The sequence below is a fragment of the Neolamprologus multifasciatus genome, chromosome 9 (genome assembly GCF_963576455.1).
Source record: "Neolamprologus multifasciatus chromosome 9, fNeoMul1.2, whole genome shotgun sequence".
Taxonomy (NCBI): Eukaryota; Metazoa; Chordata; class Actinopteri; order Cichliformes; family Cichlidae; genus Neolamprologus; species Neolamprologus multifasciatus.
In genome coordinates this window covers 22,146,390-22,174,068 of record NC_140447.1, presented here as the reverse complement: position 1 = coordinate 22,174,068, position 27,679 = coordinate 22,146,390, and the positions used below count along the sequence as shown (strand labels likewise).

General features: G+C 41.3%; 3 protein-coding genes across 6 annotated transcripts in view; 2 read left to right on the top strand and 1 right to left on the bottom strand.

Moving 5' to 3' along the window:
* asap1b (ArfGAP with SH3 domain, ankyrin repeat and PH domain 1b) overlaps positions 1-17,567 on the top strand; it is an 80,780-nt gene extending 63,213 nt beyond the window's left edge. Inside the window, exons 18-29 of one of the 4 annotated variants that reach the window (XM_085171611.1) lie at positions 1,758-1,843; positions 2,549-2,664; positions 2,752-2,819; positions 5,199-5,306; positions 7,818-8,046; positions 10,488-10,556; positions 11,072-11,233; positions 13,136-13,214; positions 13,322-13,386; positions 13,474-14,033; positions 15,385-15,507; positions 15,595-17,567. In XM_085171611.1, coding sequence (XP_085027737.1) covers positions 1,758-1,843; positions 2,549-2,664; positions 2,752-2,819; positions 5,199-5,306; positions 7,818-8,046; positions 10,488-10,556; positions 11,072-11,233; positions 13,136-13,214; positions 13,322-13,386; positions 13,474-14,033; positions 15,385-15,507; positions 15,595-15,669 — 1,740 coding nt within the window. In that variant the 3' untranslated portion in view covers positions 15,670-17,567. The remainder of the gene's footprint in view (positions 1-1,757; positions 1,844-2,548; positions 2,665-2,751; positions 2,820-5,198; positions 5,307-7,817; positions 8,047-10,487; positions 10,557-11,071; positions 11,234-13,135; positions 13,215-13,321; positions 13,387-13,473; positions 14,034-15,384; positions 15,508-15,594) is intronic. The other 3 variants (XM_085171608.1, XM_085171609.1, XM_085171610.1) reach the window with 3 other exon arrangements.
* An 845-nt stretch (positions 17,568-18,412) lies between these two features.
* eef1a1l3 (eukaryotic translation elongation factor 1 alpha 1, like 3) lies at positions 18,413-23,445 on the bottom strand. The gene is made up of 8 exons (XM_085171612.1): positions 23,237-23,445; positions 20,364-20,955; positions 20,115-20,294; positions 19,745-20,041; positions 19,513-19,663; positions 19,110-19,366; positions 18,804-19,038; positions 18,413-18,718 (listed from the first exon to the last, which is right to left on the bottom strand). The coding sequence occupies exons 2-8, from the start codon at positions 20,505-20,507 to the stop codon at positions 18,612-18,614; spliced, it is 1,371 nt and encodes a 456-aa protein (XP_085027738.1). The 5' UTR covers positions 20,508-20,955; positions 23,237-23,445; the 3' UTR covers positions 18,413-18,611.
* Positions 23,446-23,649: 204 nt separating this feature from the next.
* cyribb (CYFIP related Rac1 interactor Bb) overlaps positions 23,650-27,679 on the top strand; it is a 40,651-nt gene continuing 36,621 nt past the window's right edge. The window contains exon 1 of the mRNA XM_085171613.1: positions 23,650-23,784. The gene's annotated coding sequence lies outside the window, so the exon portion shown is untranslated. The remainder of the gene's footprint in view (positions 23,785-27,679) is intronic.

Genomic DNA, 27,679 nt, shown 5'->3' with positions numbered 1-27,679 from the left:
GTAGCTCTGGTGTACACAACGTAGTGTTAAAGAAAAGGCACTAAAAGTGGAACATAGCCCAGAAAATGGATCAACAATGAAGTCCAGGCTTTATTAACTATATGTTATGGAAGAAATGCACCATTTTCACTCTTGTAGGCAAAATAGAATAATTTTCAGTCATATTTCCCTTCAACTTGCTGCCTAGGACATCTCCCCAAAGTGATGCAATGCGGAAAGAAAATGGAGAAGCGTAATCTTGTGATTATGAGAGAGTAAAACACCACATCTGCTTTGTAATAGCACTACACATAAAATTGCACGCCTAAAACAATTTGCTGAAGATCATAAAATTGTGCCTTAAAAAGTGCATCTTTACAGATGGGGACCATTTATGCCAATAAAGCAAAACATTATATCCAACTCTGACGACACCTCGCTTCTCTGTAGCCAGCTACAGATCACACTCTCAGGTAACTCTAAGCCAAAATCAGCCACAGGGTTAAAAGTTTAAAAGGCCAGTAGAGGGTCATACAGCGAAATCACAAATAATCAAGAAAAAAAAGCACATGAATGAACCCTATATGGAAATGGGCAGTAATTAAACCATTAAATGGCTTGAGGAGCTCAAATGAATTGAACACTTGAAGCCAGACCTGTCCGCTTCTCCTGACAGGACTTAGAAGAAAATATGGAAAAACATGCCTGGAATCCGGGCTGCATCATAACATGTGCAGACTGCGACGCTCAGAAGCCGCCTGGTCAGTGCTCTGTGCGTGTTCCTGCAGTGGTTTCATCCTCATGTGAGGTTTCTTCCCAGCAACACCGCCGCTGCTGACACGTTCCTGCCAGCTGGTGAATTATTTGGCAGTTAGAAATGGGTGTAACAGTTGGAAAATTCTGAGTCATCCGGGTTAACTTCTCCAGCAGGTGGTGATAGCCAGCAAACCTCCACCACATTGCAGGGCATCATGTGTTTTGAGTCCACATATATTTAGATGGCGACATCTGTAGCGGCTCAGTTCATGCGTCTGTTTTTTATTTTGTGGTTCGGCTTGTTTTGGTTTTTCCCCCCTCTCGCTTTTGTTCTCTTGCCTTTTTGCTGTTTTTAGGCAAAAATGAAAGTTGAATAACAAGCAGTGTCTGGTGAGGATACAGTACCGTGAACAACATGCGTGATAAGACTTAATCTGACGTAAATGGGTCAAGGTTTTATAACCCAAACACAGTCGTTCCCTAATGAAAAATTAAGTGCACAATGCTGCAGAGGAAAAAAAGAGGATATCGTCTGGTGACGGAGAGTGGGGGGGGTGGTGCTGCTGAACGCGCTGTGAAGTCTGACTCACCGATATCTGATCTGCTGCTGTCAGTGCATCCGAAGGGGCTGCACCGTGACTTCCCACCCCCAACTCAAAACACAGACAGCGTGACAGCAGTGCGTGATTAAATCTGACCCCCTCTTAGATGCCAACAGATCCACTAAATGTAAGCGTTAGCTCCATATGTTTCGCCTTTACCTCCATCTTTAATGCTGAATCTAAAACACCACCACCTAGATCCAGCTTTGGTGCTGCAAGGCAGATGAAATAAAAGCAAGAGACTCCCAGAAATGGACAAAAGCCGGCATCAAGCCTGCAGAAGTATTATTTTTAGGAGCCATTTTGTTTACTGCAGCTTGTTTAAATGCTGAAAGAGTCGCAGACAGAGAGAGAATACAGAATGGATGCTGCCCAAGATCGCCCCACTGAGTCTTTGCTGTGTTTGATGGCCCCCTGCAGGAAGCTGGAGAGACTGCACTGCATTACTCTGTACGGACTGCTGACCAGACCTCCCTGCACTTGGTGGACTTCCTCGTGCAGAACAGGTACATTTCGTTTTTTTAAAGAGCTGCTAAACCTTTTAGAAAATGCAGCTGCGTCATTCAGCTTGGCTCAGGAGGAGTGTAAAGAGCTGTTCAACTTTCATAAAAAAACACGCGAGTACTTTGGAGTAAAATTGTGTATAAAACAGCACAGCTTGGTGTAAACACTCTGTATTAAATTTGATCCGTCTGTCTGCTGCGAGTCACTTTCTGTGCTCTAGTCTAATAAAGCAGTGCAGAGGAAAAGCTTCACGCGGCACAGCTCAGCTCAGATTCCCACAAGGCAAACAGAAATGGGTCAAGCACTTGTTCTCTGCCTTAATTTATTCCTCTCCTTTCAATTGTTTACCCACCACTGCTCCAACTGCACACAGTCTCCACTGCTGAACTGAGACCCCCTCATTAATTAAACCCATGTCTAGGCCTTGTCTTTTAATATTTTTTTTGTTGCCTTCATGGGAATTGCAGAAGATCTAAAGATTGCTACTGCGCCATTAGCTGTAGTTTGTAGTTTTTCTTGAATGATTTAATGTCTCACCTCTTCTCAAGACATCTAATGTGCTGTTTCCAATTCTCTTCTTTCATGCTAAACCTCAAAATCCTGAGCAATAACATATTAACCTAAAGCTGCAGGACTGTGGAAAACACCCTCAGGCATGTGACCTCACTGTGCGAGTCTTGTTTTTTTTTTTTTTTTTCCTAACTCAGCGGTAACCTGGATAAGCAGACGGAGTGGGGGAACACCGCCTTGCATTACTGCTGCATGTACGAAAAGCCAGAGTGCCTCAAGTTACTCCTGAGGGGCAAGCCTGCCACCGACATCAGTGAGTCACACGCCGAGCTTCGTCCTCCAGTTAATGTCATCACCTATCAGACTCCTAACTGTTGATTGTCCGTCCTCGCCCTTTCAGCCAATCAGAACGGAGAGACGGCGCTGGATGTTGCCAGGCGACTGAGGAACACTCAGTGTGAGGAGGCAGTAAGTATAGGACCGACCAGCTGGACATCTTAGTAGATCATTAAAGGCCCAGAAACATTACACAAACCCCCCATCCTCCCCCCAAACATACACACAGCCACATAAAGGGTGTTCATCAGTTACCGGGCAGTTTAGTGAGAACACTAGATGGCAGTCAGAGGTCTCTCCAGCCGCGGGCGGTAGCAGCAGCAGAGTGGAAGTAATGGTTGATATATGTTTGTTATTAACAGTCATATGAGCAAAGAAGACAGAAAAACACACTGTCCAATAAACACAATTGGACAAATCTTTTATTGTTACAGGAAAATGTGCCTATAACAACATTTTATTTACATATTAACTAGATTTGTACTTAAATTATATCTGTGATTAAGATTATTGGCTATTAGCTTGAGCACATATAGACGATCTAAGTTATTGCACTTTGTGTCACACATAAGTCCTTTTGTCCTCAGATGTAATTAGTGGTAAGCCGAGGGGACTTCAGTCTATTTCACCTGCACCTTTCCTGACAGGTAGACAGTATAAAAGGTGAAAACATCCTCTGTACTGACATCAAATCATTAATTTAGAGCCAGATAGTGTGCAGCATGTGTGTATTTTACTAGTGCGTGCCCATGCTGCAGTGTTATTTGGTCTATTTGTGGATTTGGTAAGCTGATATTTTTAATCACACTGAGAAAAGTAAAAAAAAGTATGGAGTTATCTTGTTTATATGAATAAACATAAATATTGGACTCGCTGTGTGATCATACACAACAAAGTGTATTTACCTCTGTGTATGATTAAGGGATCACGATCACTTATCATCCAGACACTGCCCACCGCCATATGAAGTATATAATGACAAACTGGCATGCAACACTTTGTCTGAATATGCACCCATGCAGTAGAAAGGGATTTCGTACGTTAGCTTTCTTTACAAATGTGCTTGCACATTTTCACAAGTCTGTAACATCCTGGAAAAAAGCTGATTTGAAATCTCATCTCCACACCTTCACAGCGCATTAATAGTCAGCTGTTGATTTGACATTAAACTTGTAAATACAGTGAACTTCACTTCATAGGCTGAGTATTGATAGTGTAAATGTCACAGTTCGCAGATACGAAAAATTTTATTTTTCTCTAAATAAAATGTTTTGTTGTGAAATTAATCTGATGCGATGCTTTTATGAGGTGTTGCAGGTGCTTAAACATTACAAATGGGTCATTTTTGCCTGTTGCTAGGTGGTTGCTAGGCAAAATGATGACATCATGAGAACCTGCAGGGGCCTAAGATATATCTGTGTGCCAGTTTTAGTTGCTCCCAATCATGTAGCAGGAATTTACAAGCAAACAGAGATTTTCTGTGTTATTTCAGGTCTGGTTCCTCAATAAAGAAGATAATTTTTATTCCAGTTATTTGTAAAAAATAAATGAAAGACTGAAAAATGAATAAAAATTAAATAAATAGAAACATTATCTAAAAAAATTCATGTTGAAGTGTTACTTTAGCTACGTTTTTTTCCTCAGTTTGATAAATTTGTTTAGCAGTTGTGTTGCAGTTTCATATTTCTGTGCCTTATTTTATATTTAAACAATTTTCAAAATCCCTCATCATATCTATTCCTCACATTTACCCCTTTTACAAATAAATTTACTTGAGTATTTTTCCTGCCCCCTCCTTTTTTAACATACTTCCTCCCCCTGACTTAATACCGTATATTTGTAATATCTCCATCTCTATACAACCTACAGATGTTCATGTTTGTGTCCTGTGCATCATCAGTGGCTGCAGAGAGCAGTTAAATCTCCAAGTCTCAGGGTTTTTTTTTTTTAGTTTAACGATGTGCCAGTTTCTTTTTTTTTTTCGACTGTTTAATGAACGGAGGGGAAACGAGACAAGAGAAAAGAAGTAAATAATAAAGCCAAATCAGTGACTGTTAATGATAATGGATGTTATTGACTGGGTGGGCAAAGCTGTGGATGATTATTGAATGTACAGGTGTGGGGAAAACAGTGAGAAAAGTAAATAAAATCTTTAAAATCTTACTGTTTGAGAAGAAAAAGAAATAATAATAATAATAATAATAATAATAATAATAATACACAACTGCTGTTGTTGTTTGTGTTGCGTTCACAAACTTGATAATTTCTGCCGTGTAGAAAAGAATGATGACTGATGCTTAGCGCTTACTGTGGCTCTGACTCAGTCTAACCTGTGACATTAGTCTCTTTATGCTGCCTCATTATTTCTTATTGCGCTGCTTGCTCCATTCATAATTTTTTGGGGGCTTTAATTAGCAGCCGGTTTTGATCCACCTTCTCTGTCTCGTAGCCGTAATGATCTGTTTGTGTAGAGCTGCGGTTTGAGTTAACGGATTTGTTTGTGTGTGTCAGCTCGTGCAGGCCGCAGAGGGGAAGTTCAACCCGCACATCCACGTGGAGTACGAGTGGAGCCTCCGACTGGAGGAGATGGACGAGAGCGACGACGACCTCGACGATAAGGTCTGAGCACGACGCCGAATTTAACAAGGAATCTGGTTATGAGTGAGGCTGAAGGTCAGATATGACTGTTCAGATTTCCTCTGCAGCCCACTGGCTGTCTGGCTTTGTGCTTTATTATTGTTGTTGTTGTCGCCTCCACATCACCAAAAAAAGAACTTCCCCATAGATTCATATGTGTAGAGCACGGCTGTGAAGCTCATTTTAGTACATATGTGGGTCACATGCAGATAAATTTGACCTTAAATGAGCCAGACTGATGATAATCTATGAAGAAAACATTTTTTTAGGGTTAAGAAGTCTAAGTACGTTCTGAAAATGTCCACATTTCTGGATTTCAAAAACTGAAAGAAAAAAACAAACAAATTAAGGATGACTAATGTTTCAATATTTGGCCAATCTAAGGTCATTACACAGATATGTCACTCTGGTAAATCAGCTGGGTACCGTTCAGCCTAAGAAATATTATATAGAAAGAAAATGTTCTATTTTTCCTGTTGAATAAAATATGAAATTGTCCACTGATTAATTTATGTTATAATCAGTGGACAATTTCATATTTTATTCAACAAAAAAACTGTAATATAATTTGCCTGATGGGGTTTGATAGACGTGTTTGAGACTCTGGATGTCGACAAGATTTGAAAAGGTTCTGTGTTTTTGTTGTGCTGAACACAGAAACTAAAACTAATAATTTCCACGCAATAAAAACTACTTAGAAAATACACTATTAGAATAAATCTGGTTTGACACCCTGACGCAGAGGCTGAAGTTAACGGTGGATGCAGATGCGTCTTCCCTTTAGAGTAGGTTAAATGCACCGTGGCGTAATGCGGCATGAGTCAGGAAAACGGTTTAATGTTGTAGAAAAAAAAAAAAGGTAACTGAAGATTTGTAAGACTATAAAAATGGAGAAATAAGGCGAGCTTAAGGAAATGAGACGGAGTGTAGTAATGCTGTGTCATTTGTAGGTCAGAACAAGCAGATGTCGGGCTTTCTTCGACAGGCTTTTACGCTTTAAGCAACAGCAGGTTAGATGTAAGCTGCAAACTACTCCAGAACCATACTCATCAAACTGCTCTACTAGGGCTGTTTGATATAACGATATATATCGGATGACGATATAAAAACGTCTATCGTTTCATTTTACGCTATCGTTGTTTCGTGGTGTCGCAAAATAAACTGTTTACAGCAATATTTTTTCATCGTTTTGATGAACACTGTAGTGGCTATATTAATTTCTTCAAGTTCTCTCTTTCTCTTATATTTAATATAACCACACTACGGACGGACAAGCACCTGCTTTTATGCGTTGTGGTTAGCAACAACGACGGTAACACCATCGCGTGTCCGCATGTTTATGTTCCACATAAACCTTTCACAATAAAGCTCAAGATCCTGTTGAGACCTTTCAAAATAAACTGAATCACGTGAAAGAGCAGATTATTTACGGATGAGAAGTAAAAAAGAGTCGCCAGGTGCTAAAACATAAACCTTAGACTCAAACGTTAGAACAGGCTTTTCCCCGCAGCACGCCGTGTAATAAATACTCACAAAGAAAACGGCGGCCGTTACAACTTATGTCTAAAAATGTATAGTTTCATGCATCCGTTAAAACACTCGACTCCAGCTACATGACGCGCAGCTGGAAACACTTCCCGCAAGTCGAGATTCACAGAATTTAGAGAAAATGTTACATTTGTGTGATTTATATCGTTATTGGACAATAGAATTCTTATATCGGGATATGAGATTTTAGTCATATCGCACAGCCCTACAGTTCTACATAAAAGCTACGTTTGTGTCGGTGATAAGCTGATATCAGCTCATAGTTCTGGCTGAGCAACATCATCTCAGGCTCTGCAAAGGATACCAAATGTTGTAGACTTGAGGCCTTATTTTAACACTTCAGTTTGCAAGCCTGCATAGAAAAGTGACTGAAGTAGTTCATAGTGACAAAAAACCTTCTCAAAGCAATAGTTATTTGTCATCTCTGTCTTAAAAGCATTTCAAAATAAAGTGTAAAAGCTCCCTTGAACATCGCCAAGAATAATACTAGAGGTTCAGTATTACTGATGCCATGTATATTTTAGTCATCTTAAAGCACAAATGTGTAATTTTTTTGTCGCAGCATCAGCTCTGTAGTATTACAGAGGAATTTTGTGATTGGTAAGTGGTTAGCCAGTGAGTATATTCTGTATAATCCTCCTTTATGACTCTTAGAATTATTTACAGTTTAAAAGAAACATATTTTAATAATTATGACCTGAAACTAGCAGGTGAGCTCATAAAACCATCATGGAAATGTTTGCAAACGAGCTGAGGGGCTTTTTACCAAAAATCTAGACGTCTGCTTGTAAACAGAGGAGTCTCCACCTGCTGGCCACTGTAAGGAATGCAGGTTTGGGGCATTTCTGCATTGGCTGAAAGCTGCATCGATCTTTTATCATGTCTATGCTCAGGTTACAGTGACTGATGTCAGCTCGGTCTCATCTGTCATGTGTCCTTCTGCAGCCCAGTCCCATCAAGAAGGACCGCTCCCCGAGGCCTCAGAGCTTCTGCCACTCCTCCAGCCTCTCACCCCACGACAAGCTCTCCCTGCCGGGCTTCATCAGCCAGAGGGACAAGCAGCAGCGTCTCTCCTACAGCGCCTTTACTAACCAGATGTACAGCGCCTCCACCGACCTCAGCTCCTCCCCGGTGGCCGACGGGCCACCGCTGCCACCCAGGAACCAGGGCAAAGGTCAGACCTAGCTGCTCCGAGCGGCTTTGAGCCTGCATCGGTTTTCCGACCGCATTCAGTTTTATCAGGCTCTAGCTCGAATAAATTCAGGAGGTCACATTCTGCTAATACCTCCTTTTGCAAATGTCAGCCTGTGATGCAAATGGTCTAAAGGTTGTATGCATGCTCTGCTGTGGCTGATAACTGTGGAGGAAAGATGGCCTGTGGAAATGACTTTATTATGTCTGTTAATGTTTGATTATTTGCAGTCAGGATAAGGTTTGTGGGAATGCTTTGTAAATGACTTTAATGGAAAGTTCCTTCTTTGTGCTGTCAGTCAGTTTCCACACCCTGCAGTGGTATGCAATTTGTCAGCACACAGATCAGAGGGCGGGAAGCGGGTGTCATTAAGATTGCTTACACTGTAAACGTTCAGGAAAACACAGCTGTAGCAGAGGGCAAGGTGGCAAAGGAGGATACACACTTACTTAATCGTTAGCCTGGGCAAAGTATCCACAGAGTATACTGTGGGCGTGCTGTCTCTGCAATATTGGAATTAAAAATAACACTCCTCCCCCTGTGGACCTGTACTAGCTTTCTCTGAAAACACTGCATAAGCTTAACTCTGCCAGCATCCATCTTAACAGTCATTTAATCCATCACATAGCATTCAAATCTTATTTTTCCTAAAGCAAAGGGGTGTGAAATTTCACTTGTTTCCAGTTCAAATTAACCTGTTTCTGGTGACCCTTGGCTAAGCCTGCTTTCCACAGTAGCACAACAAGGACCCAGTTTGTAAAAAGGAGAGAAATTATTACATAAAAATGTGAGATGTTGAATCAAAATGTGAATTCTTTTTAATACTATGGATACTAAATTTCACACAGAAGTAGATTACAGTAGGCCTTGCTTCTCCAGCCAACACATCTTAACAGGAATTATGCAAATTTTCAGGCCCCTGAACTCATTAGTTTCTTTAAAATGAAATAAATTAAAGGAAAAGGGAGTTTTATCTTCTAGCATCAGTTTTAAAACCCCATCATCTGGAAAACTACTTGAACTAAGACCTTAATTTTATTTATTAAATTTTTTTTAGATATCTCTACGGTGGCTCAAAAAAAAAGCTCACTTTAACACAGAGTGATGGATGAATTCCCTAAAATGTTTGGACGTCTGATCTCTGACAGCAGAGATGGAAACTAGAGTTCTCTCTCATTTTCACAAAATGACTTTTTGAAGTACTCAAAAGTCATTCACCCACACAGCTCAGTTAGAGGATGTGATGTAACGCCTCTCTCCCATACAGCAGCCACAGTCTTTGACTGTTATACATAACTATGAGCATATCACAGATCTAAACATTTTAGGGAGTTCAAGCAGTGCTTGTTATTGGTTTAGTAGCTGGGGATAGTAGCTAATAGCTAATGCAGCTTTATATTAGGTATGTTTGCTCCCTTTGCCTGAGAGTACAGATGAGCGTACTAAGCTATACAAACACAATTTTTCCATTCATATTCATTTTAGCATTTTTTTTCTCACATTTTTATCTTTGGAAAAGTGATGACAAATGCTCGTAGGTACCAAGTATCTTCCTCTCTTCCTCTTCCCCTCTGCGATCTGATATTTCTGTCAGTGTTGTCCCCAAAACATCATAATCAGAACTGACTGGTCGTGCTTTTGTAAGTCAGAGCTTTACGCCTGAGAAAAAGTTCCTGCGCACGGGGAAATGTTGTTTTTGAAACCATAATCTTTGCTTAAACCCAGCTGAACTTTGTCCATTATGTCTAACAAACAGAAGATTAATAATTCCACATTTACTTTTGGTTTCCTGTTGGTCACAAATCCCAGTGTCACGGGTGAAAGTCCACCATAACCTTATCTATAATTAGCCTTTATCGCTTCAGCCACGTTGTAGTATTTTTATCCTTGATCGTCACAATATGATTGGTCAGTCGGTCCAGTGTTTATGATGCTTAAGGGACAACACCAGCGGCTGTGTCAGAGGCGTCTTCTCATGTGAACTGTGCTTTGATCTTTTTAGTTCCTGTCCTACTAAATGTCCCTGAAGAATGAGCATTAATATTTATCACAGGTTCAGCTACCCGTAAATAACCCAAACGGCACTGGAAACAAGTCATTTTATGCAAAAATAAGATTAAGAGGGAAAACGTCCTAGATGCATTGAGAATATCACGCTAACCCTTCATTGGCGGCGCTCTCTCTTTCTCCCTCTCTCTCAGTGGGTGCTGAAGAGCTGGCTCCCCGGGGGCCGGCTTCACACCGTTTCTCCTCTTTTTTTTCTTCTTCTTTTTTTGCTTTGCTTGCCACTGATAAGATTTCATCTTGTTATTTTACAGCGTGTGGGAGCAGCTCTTTTATAAGACTGACATACTGTAGATTCTCTCCCACACTCCTCATCTCGCTCTGTTTTCTTTCTCTTTTTTGTTTCTCTATTCTTTCAGCTCCACACTTGGCATTCCTTGGCTCTCATTCGCACTACGCCACACTGGCTGGCACTCGACCATACATCAGTGAATATCCTGGTTTTATGTTCTCCCTCCTTACTCGGCTGTGTGCCCCACATACAGTTATCCCTCAGTTGTTTCTTCCTTTTACAGCTCACTTTTACGGGGTGGTGGCATTTATTTAAGTGAATAACGGCACCACATAGGCAAGCTTTTAATTATTTATTGCCTATGTGATTTTTTTAAATTATATTTTCCCACCATCCATGGGCTGTAAACTCCTAACCACAGCTGATTCCTCTCTGGCTGAGCTCTCTATTAGCTGCTTTCACCCTACTCTTCTCTGTACTGGTGACCAGTGACTGCTTTGGAGTCCCAGTAGATAAAGGCAGGCGTATTTAAAAAATAAAAGTCCCCGTCCAGACACTCCTGTGTGTATTTATATGTTCAAACAAGATTGTTTTACTTGCATTAACTTGTCTCCTCCTCATTATCCTCTCCTTTACCTGTTTTTTTTTTAAATTTGTTTATCTTTTTGGTGGGCTTCATCACCTCATGTGTCTTATGTATCGCTCCTCCAGCTCCTCCCCCATCCGGCCCTCCCTCTTCACTCACACCAGGAGGCAGCTCCACCCTGTCCAAGAAGAGACCGCCGCCCCCCCCTCCTGGACACAAACGCACCCTGTCCGACCCACCCAGCCCACTCTCTCACAGTCCACACAGTAAAGGGGGCGTAACCGGGGGTGAGATGCAAGCACATGTTCTGTAACAGTAGGGCTGGTTTCACTCAGGCGTGTGGTTCCAGTCTGAAGATAGAAGATCACAGAGAAGTTTTGTTCACTTTTTAAGTTAATTTCACTTATTAGAGGGTGAAAAACCAAATGTTAACTCTTCGTCCACTTCTAGGTTTTTCCAGAGCGTTTTGAGTTCATACGCTCTTACCCAGAGATTCATAGGTCATGTATCCCACCGGAGGTAGACTCCATTGAATAATTACCACCTTAAAATGTGTTTTTAAAGCTAATAAGTGGACAAAGTTTAGATTTTTTTTTATTTTAGCAGATTTTTTTTAGTATTTTGACTTTTGTTTATTAAGTTCCACAAACTGTTTCTTCCATTTTTGTCTCTTATGCAATCTGAAGAGTCATAAACAGTCCCTCTACATCCTATACATTTGTGTAGAGCTGCATTTGTCGAGTAATTTGTAGTTAATATCTACTGGATGTCCAGTCCAGTTATAGCACTAAATCACAACAGCAGTGACGTCAAGGCTCTTCATAGTATAAATATTATAGCAAAGACCCCAACAACTCCATAATCCGATGACCCCCTTTAAGCAAACACTTGGCGATAGTGGGGAGGAAAAACTCCCTTTTAACAGGAAGAAACCTCCAGCAGAAACAGCCTCAGAGAGGCCATCTGCCCCAACAGGCTGGGGGAGATGGGAGAACCAATTTTTTGTCACTGAAAGCATTAATCCACAAAACCTTAGCATTACAGTGTAGCAACAATGCTTCAACCACTTAGACCAGCGGTCCCCAACCTTTTTTGCGCCACGGACCGGTTTATGCCCGACAATATATACCGGCCTTTAAGGTGTCGTGGATAAATACAACAAAATAAAACTAGTACCGGTACCGAAAAAAAGAAAATTTATTCATAACACACATGAAAAGACCCAGGAAAACCGAGTAAACGATAAAAACGATAACAAAATAACGCTGAAAACCGATAAAAACCCTGAAAACCATACATTTCACACCTGAGCCTCAACTCTCGCGGCCCGGTACCAAACGACTCACGGATCGGTCCGAGGCCCGGGGGTTGGGGACCGCTGACTTAGACTATTTAGACTCGATGTCTCCAGCTGTTCGAGTCCACATCAAAGTATAATCGTGTCTTTAGCCTCTGTCGGGAAGCTTTCAGTTTTCTGGTTTAGCCAGATGTTACCCGGGCCGAGCTGTTGTTTACAGTAGCAGATAAATTTTAAAAAGCTAACAAAAGACAGATTTTGGTGGAGTTTAATCGATGATTCTGAAATTGTATTCCAGCAAATATGTTCAACCAAAGATCGCTAGATCCTGATTGGCCAACAGCATTTGGACTACAAATTGACTACAAATGGTACCAAAAATCTGTTCCTTTATCTACAGTCTGTATGTTTAAATATATACAGAGGACTTCCATATGGTTGCATTATAAGCCATCTAATTCACGACTTTTTGAAATACATCCTCAAATCACCATTCAGAATAGCTTTAAAGTGCATATTGAGACAAATATGCTTATACAACTGTGGATTTGATTTAAAAAAAAATCACATTTTACATGTGGTCATATCTTTAGGGAAATTTTTACTGTTGTTGGGGCTACGTTCCCATGTCTCTCACACACGCACACTCTAAACCCAACCACTAATAAAAGGATGGTATTTAGTTGCACAACAACCCCTGTTTCCAAATAACGAGGGGCTCATGGAAAGCTCAGCCAGATGACGCCTCCCTCATTGTTTTTTTTTTGTTGTTGTTTTTAACCATCACAGCATGTTGATTTATTTCCATATTTATATTAAATTAATCTCTTGGCCAGCGCTCCAATATGGTGTTAAATAATCTCGTATTGCCATCATCGATGTTAATTTCTAGGAAGCGACTCCACCCCTCCTCCGGTGACTAAGATGTCTCCTGTTTCCAACAAGTTTGAAGGCATTCCTCAACAGCAAAGGTATCAGACAGAAACTGTGTGGATGTTGAAGCCTCTTCTTTGTGAAATTGTTTTTGTTTTGTTTGTTTTCAAATATAGTTATTTCACTTCACCAATTTTTTTTCTAGCTCTACTTCAAGCAACACAAAGTCTACACTTGGTCCAAGGGTTCTTCCCAAACTACCTCAAAAAGGTACAGACGTTTGGATATTTTGTGTTTTTAGTGCAGGGAGTTGAATTAAAAAGGTATTAATGAGCCACTATGTGGTTATCTCTCCAGTGGCATTGCGTAAGATTGACACCATACACCATCCGTCTGTGGATAAGCCTAGCCTTCCTCCAGAGGTCTTCCAGAAGTCTCCGCCGCCAGCTGAAACTCCGCAGAAGGTTCCTCTGGTGGAGAGGCCTCAGCCGGGAGACCTTCCCCCAAAACCGCAGGTGTCGGAACTCCCCCCTAAACCCGGAGACCTTCCTCCGAAGCCGCAGCTCTCTGACCTCCCTCCCAAACCTCAGCTGGGTGACCTACCACCTAAACCCCAGCTCAAAGACCTCCCTCCCAAGCCTCATCTTGCAGACATCCCCCCAAAACCTGGGTCAGTCGAGTCTGCTCCCAGACCGCCCCACGGAGAGCCAACGCCAAGGCCTCAAATACAGCCTCCACCTCCGCCTCAAACTCATCCTCAACCACAACCTCAACCGCACCCACAGCCTCAAGACTCGCCGTCACCTAATCAGCAGGCAAATATAGGGACCCCATCTCAACAGTCTGCTGAAGACACCAACGGGACCCCTGCAGGGACCCAAGAGACACCTGTGCCCCTGCCAAGGAAGATCACAACGGTATGGACTCGCATATTCTTTCTAAGGGTTCCTCAAATACAGTACTTTTAAAAAAAGAAATAACAGTGTAAACATACACATTTTTACGTCTTTGTATATTTACTCATATATAATATTTCAGCTATCGCGTATATAGATGTTAATCATGGCAAAAGCCCCTCCAGCATACACTTTCTTAATGCAAACAATGTTAACACAATGCAAATAATGTTAACATCGACACACTACAAACTCCTGCATTCCTAAATGCCTGCCACTTTACAGTATATCAGGTAAACTTGCCATTGTTTTTGTCACCGTATAATCCAGACTGGACCTTATGTCTTTTTTTCAGATTGAAAAGTACAAAAGTTACAAATCTACCTTAAGAGCGTGGATGTTTTGTCCTCTGTGTCTGAGATAATTTGTAGTTTTAGAGTATAAATGGGTTGAATTCGTTCCCAGTGGAGACTCTCATTGACTCTGCCTCTGAGTGAAGCTGCTTTTATTTAATAAAGTCAGTGAAAACACTCCTACAGATCTTTTTATCTGTTGGTAAAACCCCAGAATATACATTTGCTCTGTCACTTCCTCTTTTTTGGTGCGAGATTTGTCGATAAACAGCATATTTGAGGTTAGGCGTGTAGGCGTTTGATACAATGTGCCAGATATGGCATGGACTTAATTTACAACGCCTGCATTTACATATCCAAAGATAACTATTAGAGTTTGCATGAACATGAGATAAAATGTACAGCTGTGGTGTATTTTCCACTAAATCAGCTGGATTGCACTATGCCAGTACATGACTATCGGATATAAAAGAACCACCACTTGACACCTGTGCGACATGTTTTTGTAAACTGTTCCTGTCTTCAAAGGTTTGTTCAGATCTCACCAGATGCTCAGGGAAATTTCAGTCTTACAACAAAAACATGGTTACTCTTAAAAAATATCTGTTTTATTGTGTTAAATGTGTCTGGACACATTGTGTTATACTAAATTTAAATACATCTCCATTATTATTAATAAATGGAGTAAACCCTGCAGGCTAGTTAATTAGCACGCCTCACTACTACTCGTCATATTCCAGAGACGCCATCCCAATATGTGGAGAGCGATCACCTTAGGTCAGCGCTGTCCCCGACACCATTAAAGTTAAAGTAAATTTAAATATAGCATCCCAGATACGAACTTCGGAGACAGACTTTTTATTTCATCATCACTCCCCGTTTTTTCGGTGTAACATATTTGTGGGGAGTGATGATGTCGAAGCCTAGATGCAAACTCTAAATGCGTAATGGTGCTGTTATGAATCACACAAAGCCAGAGTGGTCGGACTGAACTGGTTTTGCTGTTTGTTTCTGTCCAGGGGAAGAACAAAGCCCGGCGGGTGAAGACGATCTACGACTGCCAGGCTGACAACGATGACGAACTGACATTTGTTGAAGGAGAGGTGATTATAGTAACAGGGGAAGAGGACCAGGAGTGGTGGGTGAGTGTGGCCTAAGCGTATCTATCTCGCAGTTTAAACTAACAGAAAAAACCAAAATCACACAATATTCCTTTTCTTTGCCTCCAGATCGGGCACATTGAAGGAGATCCGGAGAGAAAAGGAGTATTCCCCATGTCTTTTGTGCACATCCTGAGTGACTGACAGCCAGAAAGACTTGCACTACACCTCTGTCCCTAAATTGGGAGGTCCTGTAAATAGCTCTCATAACACCTCTTGTCACAAGACAAGTGTCCTAAAGAAAAAAAAAAAACAACAACACACCAAGAAGAAACCCCACGAAGGCTCATCTAGCCATGGATGCCTCATCCATGCTGTACAAAGAATGTGTGTATTCTTCCTCTACCAGTATTATCTTAACCCTATAGCACGGCTGTGACGAAGCCACTCTCAAAACCCTAGCACTTACCTTAAAGTCTATGTTTATGCTGTTACTGTGTATATATGTATGTAAATATATATATTTGTGTGTGAGTGTACATACATGTTTTATTGTACAAAACATGTACCATTGCTCTCTGCCTGTCAGATTAAGCATCAGGGTGGTAGAGTTTGAATTTTATCTGTATTGATTTTACCGGCCCTCAAATAACTATCTGCTCATATTTCTGGGAAAAGGACAAATATGAAATGGAATGTGAAATAGGTCATGTCATTGTTTGTGTCTTGCATCCCTGTTTACCACCACAATTGACTGAAGAGGCAGGAAGTCTCCCACTGACTCTTCCCGAAATGGAAGAAAGAGAAAAAAAAAAAAAGTCATTTAATGTACTCCTTGTTCTTGCTTGCTTTGTGTGTACTCGTATTATGGTTGTTTTACAGTATAGAAACCTGCTGCTACTGTGTGGTGGAATATCAACGCCTGTGGTTCACTGTAGGTCACTAATTTACTCCTTGTTACACTGTTCACTGTATGTATGCTCTGTGTGTGAACTCAACGCCATCTCCACAGTCCTTTGACCTTTTTTCTGTGCATGGTGTAACAATGACTGGAAATGAGTGGAGTGCTGCGTTCGACGACGCTCACCTCAGGGTTTGAAGAGCCACTATTAATATAAAGCAGGACTGCGCAAAAGGTATCCTGTTGTTAAAAGCCACTATTAATGACATGTACGGGAAACTCCAGAGGACATCTTAGCAATAACTTGATTTTTCTGACAGGCTAGAAGTCTCACAACAACCTGTGTTCACAGTTCAGTGTCTTGTAAAAACCTCATGAGCTTGAATTTTTTTTTTTTAGTTTGAGTCATGTGATATCATTCTGTTACTGGATTCAGTCGTAGGCAGTATAAAAGACGGACGGAGATGGCCGCCGGTTTGGGACTCTGTATTTTTGAAGCTTCGGCGCTGTTTTAGTCAGTGCCATGTTGGCTTTTCAAAGCCAGAAGTTACCTTATATGGCACACTGCGTTCATAAACAGTATGGGTGTGCTGAGTAACACACTAATGATAATAATACTAGAATATAACTCTGCAAAATTGAAAGAGAAGCTTCTTGGATGGTCTCTACCACACAGCAAACTGTGATATTAGTTGAGATGATCTATTAAAAATGCTCTGAAAGGCACCAACAGCACAAAGTGGACGAGGCCTAGCAGACAACAATTGGGATGCCTTTCAATCTGGTCACACCCCTAACTTGTATACCTAGATGGATGAGTTTTAAAAAAGTTATGAAGGGGGGTAAGAAACTACCCCTGAGACCAAAAATGTTTGTGTTTTTCTACCAGGCTGTAAACATGCTTCTTAATGCTGTCAAGTTATTTTAACATGGGAGTCTACTCCCTTCTGGAGCCAGCCTCAAGTGGCCACCAGAGGAACTGCAGTTTCCCTGCTGGCTTCGTTTCAGCTCCAGCAGTTGCCCCTTGGATTTAGTACATTTCCAGGTTTACCTGTGAACCAGAGATGTCTTTTTAGACGAGGTGGACTTTAGAGAGCCGATGTATTTTCACCTGGTCCGCACCAACCTGCAGTTCTTCCCATGTTAAGGAACAAACCCATCAACCCATTGTATCATTAAAAGTGCTGTATTTAAACCTTGAGCCTGGTCTTTTATTTGGTCGCCATGTAGTTTTCAGGTCTTTGCTTTAAGCCAAGCATTTATTTCTAAAGTTGCTATTGATGTTAAGCCTGAGAAATATTTGGGATTTCTCTTGAATTTTAATTTTGGGGTTAGTCAGATAAAAATTGGCAACTTGTGTAAATGCCATCTTACCATCGTTTCTATATTAAAAACTTTCACTGCTAATGTTAAATTTACATACTTAAATATGCTGTTGCTTAGAAGCTGGCATTTTATTAGCATTAACTGATTTGAGTTCTCAAAGTGTATTTAAACATGCAGCATAAAGCACAGTTGCAATACAGTGGTGTATATTCAATTCAGGCTTAAACCACTTACTCTGGGTTTTCTGTTCAAAATGCACACCAAACCAAAAACATCTCAAGTAGCCTTAAATCTAGAGTAGAGGCTCAAGTTGTAGGGAGAGAAACGCTGAAAACTTTACACCCCCATTTAGCACATTTAAGTTTCACACTAGCATTCTTTTGCCGAAGCAAGGCACAAACTACCAGTACAGGACACTAAAGTGACTCCATGTGCCACTCAAAACATTAAAAGTTTAGATTTCAGATGCCAGCTGTTGTAAACTTAAAAATCCAGACCATACTCATTAGAACCAATAAACTCTGCATTTGGTGCTTTACAATTTAAAAGCATGACTTTATTACAAACTAGAGATGTTGTGCACCATGAGATGCTGAGGCTTCTTCCCCATTCAGCTTTAAGCAATATTTAAAACTATGCCTGAGGAGAGTTTAGTGGAAGTTCTTTCAGATGTACATTAAGATGCAGTTGACAGTTCAACAGTAAAGACACTTAAACCAGTTCTTCTCCACACTACTTTATTTTGAGACATTCAATTTTCAACCAAAAAAATCCAAACTCTACTTCTGGGTTTATCAACACAGGAATACTATACACTTTAAAGACAACATAAGCTTTGTGTGTCACAACACAAATACATTTCATCAAATAAAACTCTTCCCATGAAGCAGCATTACCAGACCTCTGGTAAACCAAAAACTTATTTACAAACTTGAGCTTTGTGAAGTTTTGAGCCGTGGTTCTTTTCCACCGACTTGATGACTCCTACAGCGACCGTCTGCTTCAGGTCTCTCGCCGCGAAGCGACCTGTGAAGAAGAGCCAGTCAAATGAGGGCACAACCAGGAGGATTCATACATGCAGAGTTGTGTGCATGAAGAGATCTGTGCTTACCTAAAGGAGGGTATGTGAAGAAGCTCTCCACACACATGGGCTTGATGGGGACCAGTGTGACTGTGGCTGCATCTCCAGACATGAGGATCTGCGGGTGGTCCTCCAGCTTCTTGCCCGTGCGGCGGTCGAGCTTCTCCTTCAGCTCAGCGAAACGGCAGGTGACGTGGGCTGTGTGGCAGTCCAGAACTGGGGAGTAGCCTGCTTTGATCTTCCCTGGATGGTTCAGGATTATCACCTAAGACAAAAGCAAGGTTTAGCAGAAACGAACCAAAAAAGGGAGGCAATTTCTTCCTGCAGTGAACCAACCTGAGCGTCAAAGCTTTTAACATCTGAAGGAGGATCCTGCTGAGCGTTTCCAGCCACGTCCCCACGCCGCAGGTTCTTCACGGACACGTTCTTGATGTTAAAGCCAACATTGTGGCCGGGCAGAGCCGTCTCCAGCCCCTGGTGGTGCATCTCAATAGACTTGACCTCTGCAGTGAGCTTGGCAGGGGAGAACGTGAGCATCATGCCAGGCTTCAGGACACCAGTTTCAATTTTACCCACTGGCACCGTCCCAACTCCTGGAGGAGTAAGAAACACTTCAATTTCAGCATGTTTACAGACATTTTCTACTCTAAAAACAATACTGTACTTCCTCTACTGCATTTTTCATAAATGAAGCTGTAATTGAGCTCAGACCAAGAAATCAAGCAGCGATTGACATCACCTCCGATTTTGTAGACATCCTGCAGAGGTAATCGTAGTGGCTTGTTTACTGTGCGCACAGGTGGTTGAATCGAGTCCAGGACTTCAAGCAGCGTCCTCCCACTTTTATTCCCTTCCCTTCGTCTCACCTTCCAGCCTTGAAACCACGGCATCTGTGCAGACGTCACTTTTACAGCATTGCAAGCCAACTTCTGGGGTTTTAAAGGGGGAAAAAAGCCTGAAAACATCTTTACCCTTTGAGATGCGGTGATCATGTTCTCCCCAGTCCAGCCCGAAACTGGAACGAAGGGCACAGCCGTGGTGTCGTAGCCAATCTTCCTGAGGAAGCCGCTCACCCCTCGCATCACTTCCTCGAAGCGGCTCTGGCTGTAAGGTGGCTCGGTCAAGTCCATCTTGTTCACACAGACTATGATTTGCTTCACACCTAGAGTATAAGCCAGCAAGGCATGTTCTCTGGTCTGACCACTCCGAGACACGCCGGCCTCATACTCTCCTTTGGCTGCAGAGACCACCAGGAGGGCAACGTCAGCCTGAAATGATATGAGCTTTAGAAAAAGGCAGCATTCATAGCAACAGATATTCAAGCACGCGTGTACTTCCTACCTGTGACGTCCCAGTTATCATGTTTTTGATGAAGTCACGGTGGCCTGGTGCATCAATTACAGTCATGATGTATTTCTGGGTGTTGAACTTCAGCAGCGTGATATCGATGGTGATTCCTCGCTCCCGCTCAGCTTTCAGCTTGTCCAGCACCCAGGCAAACTTAAAGGAGCTCTTCCCCATCTTGAAGTCAAGCAGAATGAGTTTAACATTTGAAAAGTTGGAAGTTTTGCAGAAATTGTTTTTACTCACTTCATTCGCAGCCTTCTCAAATTTCTCCAGCCTCCTTTGATCAATTCCTCCACACTTGTAGACCAGGTGTCCGGTGGTGGTGGATTTCCCACTGTCAACGTGGCCGATAATCACCACGTTAACATGAGTCTTCTCTTTTCCCATGGTTGGAGGTGGCGTTGCAAAACTTAATCAAAAGAGCTGCAGAGCTTCAGAAACTGTTGTTTTCTAGCAAATGGATCTGGCCATCCTCTTTGGAGAGCCTTTATAGCCCCCAGAGGATGCATAACTGAAGACAGGTGTGCTGCTTAATCAAGCTTAATTGGGATCAGTCACACTTTGATGACAAATAAATGCTGCTTAAAGGCAAAGTGGCTTTGAAGCTTGAAGTTTAAAAAATATATTGATCTGCTTTGTGGCTGTAATCTGTATTTTTTTTTAAAAGTTCCAACGTTTCAGCGCAATCTTTTGATCAGCGTGCAAAAACAGACCGTTACACTCGCTTCTCTCTTAGGGCCTCATCATGGATCCTCTGATGAGCTCAAATTACAGCCAGGTGAGTCTTTCTCTGGCGCTGGAGCTCTCTCAACACCTGTCTCACTCTTACTGATTGCTGAAGAGTGAACCGAACAGATAACGGGCACGTTTAGTATCTGTGTCAAAAATATAATGACAAAAAGGATCAAATCCATCATACTGAGAGTCTGCTGGTTTGTAATGTAGTGGGAAGAGCACAGCTGATGTTTTTAATGTATGGAGCTTAATCACAATGAGGGATAATGCTGATCCAACCATTCATAAGCCATGTTTGTAGCTGTTTTAATAACTATAAATCATTAAACATTTTGGCAGGAGGCTCACTTGATTTCAAATCAAACTAATGTTTTGTTGCTCAGTGAAATCTGCTCCAATGTTTGAATGTGAATATCTTAAAACCTACTAGAAATAAAAACATGAACTTTTCACTGGACTTTATTATCATCCAAATAAATCAGCATCTGTAATTTGGGACAAATAAAAAAGAGACAAAAGAAAAATTAAAGTTTTTTTTTATTTAAACTTTTGGGAGTTTTCTTTGTGTTTTTTTTTTTTTTTTTTAATTTTAATATTCTATTTTAATTTTATTTTTTATTTTAAGATTTATCTGAGTATTGGCTAGTTAAAATATGAAAAAAGAAGTTCCAGCACTCCAGCAAAGTCCCATATTTGAGCACACACTAATAAAAACGTCAAATTACAAAAGATAATTAGTGACAATTTCTAAATGATATATAGATTAATTTCACAACACTACAAAATAAAGCACGCGGAAGCCTTTTTAATAAGAATTTCTTAGTCCGAAAAATTCAACTTTCATGCTGGGTTGAGCAAATATGACAATTTGTACCACAGAAACAAAAATATCAGCAGAAAGTCAATTTACAGATGGTACTCTAATTATAAATCAGAAAATATTTTTGTTAATATGTGCATTTTGTTTTAATTTTCAAGACCCGAGTTCATCATCAATCAACCAGATTCAATTTCCATAAAAAACATTTTATGGTCCAAAGTTTGAGGGTACAGAATTTAACGATTTCTGTTCATTTTAACTTCACATACTAAATACCTTTCAGATATCTATTTTTGCATAAATGCGTGTCAACCCACTTTCAGGCCATTTTCCTTCCACAATGAGAAAAAAAATGCTTGAAAGAGGGTCAACGGACCATTTAAATGTCAACACAACCCAGTAAGAATTCAGCAGGTGAATGATGACAGGGAATAAAAATCAAAATAATATATGTTACTGTGATTATGGAAAAAACTATACCAATAGTATATACCAAATTACTGCAGCTCTTGTGGGGTGTTACTGGTCTGCAGTGGTCAGTATCGATCAAAAGCGGTCCAAGGAAGGAACAGTGGTGAACCAACAACAGGTTCACTCCCCACATGTGGGGAGTGAAGTGGTTCAATCCAACAGATGACCTACTGCAGACCAGTCGGGTCTTTCACCAGGATAATGCACAAAGCAAAGAAATTGTTCAGTAATGGTTTGAGATTTTGACTTTCCCCATATCTCAATCCAATCAAGCATTTGTGGGACGCTTACAAGACAAGTTACAAGACGTAAAGGATCTGTTGCTAAGATCTTGGCACCAGATACCACAGCACACCTTAAAGGGTCTAGTGGAGTTCACGCCTTAATGGATCAGGACTGTTTTTTTGTGGTCGTACTGTTATGCCTGATCTGTGTATGTATAGCCTTTTTAATGATTTGCATCTTCAGTGGGTGGAGATGAGTTATCAGAGTTGTTTAGGAGAAGGATAGCAGACCTCTTGTGCTGTATGGTTTGGAGAGGGTGGCAGAAGGAAGAACTGAAGATGATTTTCACTTAGCATCTTCAGGACTGTCCTGTGTTGGTAATAATAATAATAAACGGGGCCATAAGAGAGAAGAAGACACCCTACAATGAGTTGAAACATTAACTTGTTTATCCTACTTAAACCAGATTATTATAGATTTGAAAATCTTATTTGGTTTTCATATGTACCCATTTTCAGTGATATAAACTTTATTTTGTTAAGTAACCTGTATTTGGCAACAGCATAATAAAACTGGAAAATCTGTTTTTGGTGTGCCACCCCAATATTCTTAGTGGCCAGCATATGGCCACCCCTATAAAACAAAATCTGGAGGCGCCCCTGTCAGAGGGACAGCTCAGGCTGAGCTTGGAGACAAAGTTAGAGAGACGTGCAGAGGAGGGACGGTTTATATACCGGGGAAAGGATGTTGAAGACGAAACTGCCAGACAGGAGGAAAAGACCACAGACAATATTCATGGATGTAATGAAGACGGACATTAAAAGAGGAGAGTGAGATGCATAAACAAACGAATGAATAATCTCACCATATTTTGTGAATTAAAGTAGTCAGCGTCATTATTAGCACGAATAATTTCAATGACATGCATGGAAATCGAGGATTAAAACTCGCTGATAGATTCTGGGGCGAAATAACAGAACAGCGTCACCTAGAGGCGCTATGCTAGTTTATTGCCCAAGGGCACGTCGGTAGAAAGGCTTCAGCTTTGATGTCCGATTGAAGAACTAAGTGCAAACACTGCACCTACCGTCTGATAAGACCTAATTTACGCGGCGGTGGGTTCCATTAAATCTATTTTAGTAGTGATACAGTGGAGGTGACCGTTGACACAGTATCGCGCGTGTCGGCTGACCGGGCGCATCTATTTTCAGTTCTGGAGGGGGGAGGAAGGTGTGCAACTCACCCCCATCCGCGCTCAGAGGTGGGACAAACCGAACTCCCCTCTCGTTTGACGCTGGATAGCTAACCCGGAAACAGCGGCAGCAAATCGCTGTTCCCTTTCTTTGAGCCCGTACCGCTGCTTGTAGCGTGGTGTCCAGCCGACGGTTGCCGTGTTTCTCCGCGAGCATCAAGGTAAAACACAAAGAAAATACTACTTTATTCGCACTCTTTCTCCCCTTTCTGTTAGTCACCTTCGCTGTCCGCCGTATGCCATTCATTGAAGCTTGCTCTGAGTGTTAGACTTTGCTCCTCGAAGGCAAAACTGTTGAATTAAAAAGAAAATCAGGTAAAATCAAACCTAGGTAGGGTTAAGTTGGCGTTAAAGCAAAAGGAGGGGTAAATGCGAGCATGACGGTGTTACATCCTCGGTGTACCGTTAACTTCCCCTTTCAGAACAACGGACGGGTTCTCAGACAGGAGGCATTAGGCTCCGATGCTTAGCAGGATTTCCCTTAATTTAGCCACAGACGCTGAGCGATACACGCCTGACCCACAGCACTTCACCGATGACCAGGCTATCAGCTGTGTTTGGCGTGTGTGCACAGTTTTAAACGGACCGTATGGCTGTGGATTAGGACTGCGCGCTTACAGGCAGCAAATGAAGCTTCATTAAAGGAAATGCACACACAGTGACAGATGGGGCAGCAGGTTCAGGGCTGGGTTTGTCTTCGGTCATATTTTTATTTTAAAAGCTGTGGCTTGATTTCAAAGCGCTGGGAGTTCATATAAAGTGTCAGCAGTAGCAGCCGCAGAGTATACACATACCTGCAAAAGTCCGAAATTAGACCTGCTGTTGGTTAATTGAAGTCACCGCATGCTTTATATGCTCTTTATAGAGGTTTCTTACATGAATAGTTACTACAGTTGCCAAGTAATATCAAGTACCTGAAAATGAGGACCCTTTTTTTGCAGTCCAGCACTGGGATTTCTGTAGACTGCATGCTTAATCTTTGCATCAGTGTTTCAGTATAACCGCAGTATATAATTTCCTGTCTGCCCAGAAGTGGAAATGAAACATCCAGACAGTCCGATTTGTTGACAGTGTTTGGAAAGTGCAATGTCCTACTTCAGATTCCTCTCAAAGGTCTCAGGCTCGCTCTTGCTGCAATTTAGCCCTGAGTGTAGTCAGACATGCACAAAGTTACTCCACCATCTGTAAAGATGGCTCAAGTCACTTCAGTGCGTCACCCGGATATTGCAGACTCATACTTTATTTCACAATTGCTTACTATCACTTTCCCCTCCATGTGTGGCTCTAAAAGGGAGTGGAGAGGGGAGTGTTAGGGCTCTCTCAATAAGGCTTTTTCCAGTGTGTATTAAAAATTTAGGCCTTCCATGTGATTTATTTATTTATTTTTTTAAATGACAAAGGAAGGAGCAAACTGCACAGACTTCTGTTTAGTAACGTTTTCCTACAGGCACATTTTGAGACAGAAAAAGCCCTGCAGCCCATTTAGCTGAAAAGTAAAATATTTGCATTTTTCAATGCCGCCGCATATAGAAAAGGCACTGATAAATGTATAATTTCCTTTCCGCTCAAAGTCTACCGAAAGTGGAAGTGAAATGTCTGCAGACGGATGGATTTGTTGATTAGTGCAGCTTTAAATTTATCTCAAAGGTCTCACTCCTGCTGCACATTAGAAACCTCCAAGTTTAGTTAGACATGTAAAACGTTGCTCCACTATCTTTTCAGATGGCACCAGTCATGCATACCAACCGGATATTGCAGACTCATACTTCAATTCACAGATGTTTACTGTGACTTTTCCCCTTTTGTGTCGAAAGCACCTCAGATGTGGCTTAAAAACAAGTATATGAGGTCGAGAAGGGATGGAAACTAAATCAAGTATCGCCTCTTTTTATGTTTTAGACCTCTAAAGATTGACTGGAGGATGCAACAGCACCCAAGTGTTGCCACAGTCAGTTGTGAGATGTTAGACGAGGTGAAACTTGTTGCGCCCTGTCTCCTTCCCTTGCTGCTCTTGTGTGAACAGCTGGGATCATCGCCAGTTCCTCCTTATTTTTATTTATTTATTTATTTTCTTGATCTTTCTGCTGTCACAAAAAGTGTAAAAGCGGGTAGAAAAGACTGCTTGCGACAACAAACTGAAATGTTGTGTGGAGGAAGTTGTTTATGTGAGCTTTTTTTTTTTTTTTTAAATGCTCACAGTCTTGAATGAGAAAATATGGCTGACTTGGCTGTGTGTTTTCCCTCATAAATCCTGCAGGTACGGGCGTGCAGGTGCGCTTAGGCATGACCCTTTCTTAGAAATCAAATGTGGGCTGGATACTCTGACATGTCAGCAGCAAACCAAACAAATGTTAGGAGCCCTGGGGGTGACTTTCGCGGGTTTAATCTTGTGTTAATGGAACAATAGGCATTTGGAAAATAATGTAGTTTTGTAGTCAACAGCAGCAGATAGCCTTAGAATATAATAAGACAAGATAAGATAAACAAAGCCTGCATAAAAGAAGTGCACGTTTCTCCCGTGAGGAGAGGTTTTCCACGTTTTCTCCGGCAAATGTTGTTCGGATAGTTGTACACGGTACAGCTGGTAGAGTGAATGTAATGGTGGTCAGTTTTAATTATTTATAATGTTTCCAGGAGTCTTCCCGAGCTTTTCAGTCATCACACAGACCGACCTGCACTCAAAGCCAGGGTAATATTATATATTTTATATTTACTGTTCTGATAGCTTTACATTTCCCCACATTGTAGAGCTCACAGGACCCACTCCCTCAAACACACCTGTTGGCTTCAGCTTGGGTTACTGCAGTTATTCTCAGTATGCTGACACTCGGTCTGTATTATATAGAGTGTCTCTGATGGTGAGTGGATCGTCTCACGCTGAACACACTGAACATCTCTTCATTGTTGAGTCATTGTTGTAACACGTCCAGCTCATGTACCATTGTGTGGTTTTTGCAGCAGTGTTGTGACATTACAGGCAGCCCAACACATGTTTATTTACTACACAGTGACAGCTTGCTTCGAGCATTTTTCATGTTTGCTGTGGCCACGTAGCCAAGCGGCGCAAGATTATTTTCTGGTTTGGTAACGTAATTTAAGCTTAAAGGAGGCAACAACCCAAGCGCTTGTGCAACACCACACAACCCAACGCAGTCCCCTCAAATAACCACCAAAAACAGTCCCCACAGAAAAGATTTACGAGTATTTGCCTGTTTGCCGTGCTGTTCGTCTTATTGTGTCCAGCATTCGTTTTTAAAATAGCGCAGCGAGCACGGTTGGCAGAAAAACGTTGTATTGATCCATTTCTCTGGCATTAAGCTGTTTGTGCAGTTATTGGGATTAACTTCCTCGAACTCATCTGGCATGTTCAGCATTCAGCTCTAACACCATTATCATGACATGGCCTTAATCCAGAGGAGCCGCAGACTTCAGCATTTCAATTTTAAGATTGTTTTTTCCCCCCACATATGTGTTTAAAGACACTTAAATTATAAATCCAACATTCTTACACCATGTACTTTGTTTAAAAGTTGCTCGTTGCTTGGATCACTGCGGAAGTTGGTAACCTGCCTATCATACAATATTATCGCAGTTTTTGACATCTTAAAAAAAGCTGAGTATTGCAGTAATATGTGTTGTAATTTATCAAATGTTTTCAACTGCAAATTCTCCTCAGATTTAAACTTTGTCAGTATGTTTAGTCCAATAAGCTAAAGTTATTTGCTTCAGTTATTTTTTTGCTACAAAATAAGACTGTCAAGCACACCAACACCGTGTTACTGTTGCCTTAATACGGAGTCAGTTTGCAATTGGATATGCTTAGTTAGCAATTACATGCAATGTGTTTCTAATAATAAATCATAAATCATCAAATATCACGTATCTGTTGCTGTCTGCATGGACAGAAGTTCACATGTAAATATTAAATTTGCACTCAGTAAACTTCCTGTTCTTCAGGAACCTAACCAGAACGCAACCAGCTGGCAACTGGTTTAGTCGAATCTCCTCGAGTTGTGCTTGTTCGCAAAGACTGATAACATGTTGGCAATCCGTCTG